This window comes from Equus przewalskii, chromosome 11 (genome assembly GCF_037783145.1).
Source record: "Equus przewalskii isolate Varuska chromosome 11, EquPr2, whole genome shotgun sequence".
NCBI classification, from domain to species: Eukaryota; Metazoa; Chordata; class Mammalia; order Perissodactyla; family Equidae; genus Equus; species Equus przewalskii.
Genome location: NC_091841.1, coordinates 13,501,416 through 13,509,418, shown reverse-complemented (window position 1 = coordinate 13,509,418; position 8,003 = coordinate 13,501,416). Strand labels below are relative to the sequence as shown.

Genomic DNA, 8,003 nt, shown 5'->3' with positions numbered 1-8,003 from the left:
CGAGAAGCAGAAGGTGCGAACTTAACCACTGCGCCACCGGGCAGGTGCCTGGCAAGCTGTTTTAAGAATCAATGTGTAATATTTTGAAAGTACAGCAAGCAGTCTTCCTGATAGTATAGTTTAGATTAAAGAAGTAAAGTAAAGGGTATGAGATAAATTGAAATAGGAATATGAAATATGTATAAGATATAAATTGGGACATTGTGCAATAAAAAGATATGAGTGAAATCAAAGGGGATGTTAATTGAAGAAACTAACAGGTGTTGATGATCCCCATTATGCCATGATCCATTATGGTGGTAGCCATGTTTCAGGATCAGAGGTTCTTTTTCCATAGCCTATTTAGGGAAAACAATGAGCTAAGTCAAACTTCATATGTGGTAGCCAAGTTAAGGTGGGGATAGCAAAGATGTCAGCAAAGTATGGTACATGAACTTCAAAATATGTTTTCAAACACAATGTCCACTTGAATCAGCACCACCAACCACCTGAAGGCATCCATTGAAACTCTGAGGGAAATTATGAAAGTGGTTTATTTTCATACGATATATTACATAGGTTCCTTTAATGAAAGCTGATTATCTTCCCCAAATTTTCATATCTCTCGTTTCAGATGTTTGTTCTCAATCCCCTTTTGGTGCATTTTTATGTCTACTTCTCTTGAATATAAAAACATATATGCTTAATTTTTTCAACAAAGATCTTGATGTTTTACATTTTAATAACTCAAATATTTCTTTCCTTATTTTCTTTTAATCAAAACAGATACTTTTATTAATGGGAGAAAAACATTCCTGATTTAGAATTTTCATTTCTTACATAAGAGGTTTATGTGATTGTTTCCATACAATATTTACAATTATTTCTTCTTTAATTTCATATCTTACCTTTCATTTTGTGTCTACTAGCAAATTATTTTAAAATAACCACTACTCTAATATGCATGAAACTTTGTTTTCAGTGTTTTACAACTAAATTGTGGCATAAGCATATTCCAGACTGCCACACTTTGAAACTGGTCTTTATTTAAGAGGATATCAATTCTTGATATAAACCATTTTAGTACATCACTAATTTAATATTTAGGGAGTTTTTATTTTTCCCTCTTTAGGAACATCTTTATGCATATAAGTCACTATTTCTGATCAGTTATTGTATTAAGATGGATTTCTACAGCTTTGTTCTTACTTCTTTTTATATTTCTTTCTTTTTGGATGTAGTGATGTGTGAAATCACCACTAGCAAATGAGCATCCTAGTTTCCCTGCATCTTCAAAAGCATTGGGAGAATTCATTTTATTGTGTGTATGTGTGAATATATTAGATAAAATTTCAAGACAGAAAACATTCGTGCATCAGACAATTTATTGGAACTCAGCACTAATTTATTTTACCTTTTCTCAACTTCATAGTATGCTAGCTATTATGATGGTGGTGTTTAAGCTTGAGAGGAAGAAGAAAAAGCCTGAGTAAAAGAAATATTTTGGGGCAGGCCTGTTGCCAAGTGGTTAAGTCCACATGCTCTGCTTAGGCGGCCCAGGGTTCGAATCCTGGATGCGGACATGGCATTGCTCATTAGGCCATGTTGAGGCGCTGTCCCACATGCCACAACTAGAAGGACCCACATCTAAAATAGACAACTACATACTGTGCGGATTTGGGGAGAAAAAAAGTAGGAAAAAAATTTGTTTCTAGATTAAAACATAGTAGATAGAGATATTGATATTTATTTGCATCATCCCTCTTTCCTAACAAACAGTTAAGTATAGCTTTGTTTACGCCTGAAGATCTCAACCTATTCAGAAGCACAGTATTTTTAAGGAGAAAAATAACAGAAACTTGAATTAGAAGAAAACTGGATGACTATCCTGTTCACCACTGTTATAGAACAGGTTTTGAATCCCTTCTTTTTTCTTATTTTCACATTCCAATTCGAACAGTAATAAATAAAGATCATTCAATTTAACATATTCGGATCTGGATGATATTGGAAATATGCCCTTTTTTGTTTGTTTCTTGCTGATAAAAGCGGTAAATATTTGTCATAGAAAATTTGTACATGGATATAAAGAATAAGCTTTACTTTTCCTTAATCCTGGTATTTTACCAAGTTATCATAATATATATTGTTGTACCCTTTCTTTTCATAAAAAGCTTTATAAAATGATTTGCCCTTTCCTTAGCTGAGAACTCCTTTATTTTCATGTATGTATAACATACTAATTCAAAAATCTGTCACATGATAGTCACATTCTCCTTATGGTCACAGCCCACACACCTTTCCAGAGGTTCTAGTTATTTAGAGCCAGCGTATTGCCTGTGTTTACCCAGTTATTAAATGCAGGGAGTCCTTACTTTGCACAGTGCTGTGGAAACTGGGGCCCATGCAAAGCAGGGACACATTTCCAGTCTGTACAGGTTCCAGTTTACTGGTACTGTGCAAAATTAAGTCTGCCTGTGTTAGTATATCACTTGTTTCCTTTTTGTCAATTATAAAACAAATCTTACTATGAAAATCTTCTCCCAAGTTTCTTATTCTGCCTTCAGGACATTCTTAAAATTGGAATAGCTGAGTAAAAGCGTACAAACGTTTTCGACTCTTAAAAGCATAATGTGAAATTAATTTCCAGAGAAACTGTATGCTTTTATTTTTCTAACATCAGTGTATAAAAGTGACTGTCATGTTGAGCTGTCTTAAATATGGATACTACAAAACAGTCTCTTAATTCCTGTGTTTTATTACTAACATTTTTATTCATTAATTTTAACATTTTTGTATTTTTATTATTTTCAGTTCATACCCTTTGAAAGGTGTTTATATCTTGGTGTTTAATGCTTTCTAAAACTTACTATGTCTTAATATTTTCACTTAATCTTAGGTGTGAGACGTAGAGGGAATTATGCTAAGCAAAATAAGCGAGTCTGAGAAAGGCAAACACCAGATGATTTCACTTGCATGTGGAATATAAACAAACATATGGACAAAGAAGATAGTCCAGTGTTTACCAGGTGAAGGGGACTGGGAGCTGGGCACAGGGGGTGAAGGGGAGCACTTACGTGGCGACAGTCAAGAAATAATATACAACCGAAATCTCACATTGATGTAAATTATCATGAACTCAATTTAAAAAATTGAAACAAATGATAAACTAAAATAAAGAAAATTGCTATTGCAATCCTAACAAACAAACAAAAATCTTTGTCAAATTGTTAGGTGCTGCTTAATTTTAAATTATTTTTTGGTCAAAATGAAGTAACTTTTCTACTGTGAACTTCTCCCTCTGCTATTAAGCTCAGAGATGTTTTCTTCTGATTATTTTAATATTTATTTTAATTTCTATCAACACAGAATTATTTTCAGTGACTGAATGATTCACAGGTGAGCAGTTATGTGTGGATGTGTCAGTTCTTTTGAGGGACAGTTCTTGGCAAAACCAAAATCCAGTTAGGGATAAGATACTGTATTTAGATATCTTTGTTGAAATATATTTTGCATTCTGGACTCTGGTATGGTATAAAAATAAAGGTTTGTGTAAAACGTTTAATAAATAAGCAGCATTAATGTGCCAAGGCTACATGCTTTTCTCCTCATCTATAGGCCACCAGCACCTCTCTGCCTTTCTAGCAAAAATATTTAACTCACCTGTAACCTTTCATGCCTAAACAGTCCTCTCTAGGCCCTCCATGCCATACATCTCTTTGTCAGATCTGGGGACAAATCTATAACAATATAACAATCTAATTAAAACTAAAACGTTTTTCCATGTTTTTCAAATAATTTGCAATGGTTATGTGCTCTACATGCAGCCACATTTCATATTTTTGTTCACATGTACATGTACTTCATAAATTTAACTATTGCATGCATAATTTGGGGGTTAAAAATTTGGGGTAGCTAGAAGCATCTGACTTGCATTTTCCTAAGATAAATTTAAAGGTAAAAAGTAATAAAGATGTAATTTGTCTACTAGAAATTGAAAGATTTTAAATTTATCTTAATTATAAGAATTTCACTTAAAATACATATATAGATGGGCCAAAGAAAAACCAGAAATGGATTCATTTAGTGTACAATGAAGGTAACATTACACATTAATGAAAAATAAAGTGCTACTTAATAAACAGTAGAAGGAAAAGGGTTAAAACGTGAGGGGGAAAAGTGATATAAAATGTTACAACATAAAACAAAATTGCATTTAGAATAACTGGAGAAATTGCTACAGTATATGGCCGTGAGAAATCAGTAACATAATATAGATGCTTGCTTATTTAATTTTAGAATGGAGAAAAACCACAAAACAAAACAAAAAGAGATAAAAATTAAAAAGTAAATATTCTTCATGTGAAGAATTACCAGAAACAACATGAACAGCAATCACCGAGCTGATGTATATCTTTTATTTGCTAAATATATATTTCAATTCTTTTTATGTTCAAATTAAAATAGAAATCTTTCATAAGAATTTCAGTTGAGACAACAAAGAAGCAAATAATCATAAATGATATTTTTAGTATTAAGAAAAGTAGAGTGAAATGGTTACTTTGAAAGTTTATTAATCATAAGTGTACGTGGTTGATGCTTTCTGAAGAAAAAATTACCTACAGAAAAATTTAGCAAGGGCTTTAAAAATGTTCAAAGCATTTGGTCAGCAATTCCACATTTATGAATCTATCCTTGTGAACTAACCAGAGGGATATGTATACAGAGATATGAGTCAGTCATAACAACAAGAGAATGCCTCAATATGATGGAATAATGGTTTGCAAGACAAATTAAGTGAAAAAGAATAAACCAAATGCACAGAGCAATTCTCTTTTAATAGGAGATTGCAAATAAATATTGCTTTTACTTCAAAATTGAAACTAAATCTCATTCCAAAATTTAAAAATATTTCATTATTTTTCAATATGCTTCTCTACAATTGATACGTAACGTTTTGGTAATTAAATTAAGCTATGATTTAATTTTGTGTATTATAACACATTAAAAATAATGTTCACTAAAGATATTTAGTCTGTATGAAAATACAAACATTGTACTCCAAGTGAAAATCAATGTTCAAACTTGTGTATGGCGAATGATTCCAATTTTGTTTTAGGAATTACAAGAATACATACGCATACTAATTTACTGAGAAAAATATAACAAAATTCAAACAGAAGTTGTCCATTGGTTTAAGACATATCACCGATAAATGTTACTTCCTCACAACTGTCTGTATTTTTAGTTATTTATAGTGAATATATTTGATAGAATCAGCCTTATTCAATCAACTGAGATTTAAGAATGGAGCCCAATTTTCCAAAACTGCATGTCATTTGAGTGATTTTCTGGAAAATACTTTGAATGCATTAGAGTAAATAGAGCAGTTGATTTCCTATGAACATTTAGTGTGTGGTCTTAGTTAAAATCAAAGTGCATAATATTAGAATACCAAACATTTCAGAAAATTTATAGAAAGTTTAATATATGTTTCAATATGCAGTCATCTAGTTGACTAATAATGCATAGATTAATGTGGATGAATTATGTATTTCTTTATTAACCTTTTTACTGATGATTTTCTTAGTAGAAATTTTGAGAACTACTGGAACAGATGTATCTAGAGAACAATGAATAAGGTATTCTCCGCCAGAAAGATATGTAAACACTTACTTATTTGTATACTGTTTCAGGGCATTCTTGTGTCCCTAGAAGCCACTTGATAGACTCTATTAACTCTTAATAAATGTCAGTGCTACTACATAAAAACAATATATCTAGAATGCTTTATACTATACTGTGATCAAACTGGAGCCATATTCCTGGAAACTCATATGCAGTTGTTGAGAGTTTATTTTCAAAATTGTGGAGCATAACCAGTATTTATAAATGGGCCAACAGTTTTCAGGATGTGTATGACGTGGGTTGGGGGAAAATTTACAGAAAGTTTTGACCTATGTGTGATATATATATTGAAAATTTCCCCAAGATTATTCAAGTAATTAGTCAGGCACCAGAGCCATTGTTCTATGCCACACATTGACGAAGAAATAATTTGATAAATAAAAAAAAGTGTAAAACTAGTCACCCTATTTTGAACCTCACTATGGCTTTGTAAACCATATAATTCAGAGAAGATGGATTTCTGATGTTTCCATAAGAGTGAGCTAATTATATTATGTACCCACAAGTAAGTAAAAATATTAAAGTATTATGTGGAATTATTGGATACTGCCAATTTATTTTTAAAGGTTCCCTGCTAAAGACAATATTTTTATTTTCAATATTACAGTTATTATTAAAACAAATTTTCTTCAAGGTACTAATTTTGAGGAGAATTTAGTTAATGTCACTGAGAGTTCATGAAGCTAAATAAATCATGACTATAGAGTAGTAGGTTTAGCCTTTGAAGGGCGTCACTATGTCATCACGGGCATTAGTAAGTACAAATGAACAGATGCCTAAACTGCAATTTTATGAAAGAGATTTCCCTTTATTTGCTGGATGGCCTGGATCACATCCTTGTTCCTTAGGCTGTAGATCAATGGGTTTAGCATTGGGCTCAAAGAAGTATAAAACACTGCAACTGTTTTGGACTCTTCTACAGACTTCTCAGATAGGGGTCTTAAGTACATGCAGAAGAGGGTCCCATAAAATATGGTCACTGTTGTCAAGTGGGAACCACAAGTAGAAAAGGCTTTATATCTGCCTTCAGCAGAATGGATCCTCAGGATGGCTGCAATGATGAAAATGTAAGACAGGAGAATGATGAAGAGGGAGCTTAAGAGAGTAAAACCAGCAACAACAAACAGTACCATCTTTTTGACATAGGTGTCAGAGCAGGCCAACAATAAAAGTGGAGGGTCAGCACAGTAGAAATGATTGATTTCAAGGGAGCCACAGAAAGACAAGTGAAAAGTCAGCAGTGTCTGAGAGAGTCCATTAAAGAAGCCAAAAGTATAAGGGACTGTGACTAGAGAGATGCAAATGTTCTTGGACATTCTGGTACTGTAATGTAAAGGGCTGTAAATGGCTACATAGCGATCCAAAGCCATTGAAGCAAGGATATAAAGCTCAGTGATCACCAGGGCAATGAATAGAAGACACTGTGTGAAGCATCCAGCATAGGAGATGATCTTCTGGTCTGAGAGGAAATTGTAAAGCATATTTGGAGTAACATTGGAAGAATAACAAATGTCTACAAAGGAGAGGTGGCTAAGGAAGAAATACATAGGAGTTTGGAGGTGGGAGTTGGTTCTGATCAGCACGATCATGCACAGATTCCCTGCCAGCGTGATTAGGTAGATCACCAGAAACACCACAAACAGGAGCTTCTCTAGCACTGGATCATCTGTGAGTCCCAAGAGAATGAATTCCATCACTACAGTGTGGTTTTGAGATGACATTTTCTTATCCCTTCAAAACTGAAAGTGACAAAGAAAGTGAAGAATTCTGTCTGATCAAGACCCTGCTTTTATTACTTTATTCCATCCATTTTATCACTTACTCATTGATCTATTCATGTATGAGTAAATTACTCTTTTCTTTTAGACAAACACATCAGGGTGTCCATGTAAATATTTTCACCCTATATCTCTGTTATCTCTCTATGTATATATGTGTGTGTATATATATATATATATGTCTCAAACACACACACTCACTCTCTTATATATATAATTATGTATTTTTATATAATATTTATATTAATTAATATATTTGTAATAATATTTTATATATACATATTCATACACTTATACTGTCTTCTTCGGGAACTTCATATTTGATATTTTTCTCAAATTTTTTTTAAAAAGTCAAAAAATGAAAGTCAGATATAAAAAGCAGCAAGTCACTGGCATCTTTCAATGGACAAATGAAGGAAGTTGGGTTTCTAAGGTTCCTTCAGCTGTGATATCCTACTGTTTCAGATATAAAATAGAAGATAAATATTCAGTACAGCATTTTCACTTGAAATCCATAGTTGTCTGACCTAATTTCATGTGAAAATTAACTCTTGATAT

General features: G+C 32.6%; 1 protein-coding gene across 1 annotated transcript; it reads right to left on the bottom strand.

Annotated features, from left to right (window-relative positions):
- Positions 1-6,443: 6,443 nt before the first annotated feature.
- On the bottom strand, positions 6,444-7,388 carry LOC103566754 (olfactory receptor 5M10). Its single transcript, XM_008543271.2, has one exon. The coding sequence runs from the start codon at positions 7,386-7,388 to the stop codon at positions 6,444-6,446; it is 945 nt and encodes a 314-aa protein (XP_008541493.2).
- Positions 7,389-8,003: the final 615 nt, after the last annotated feature.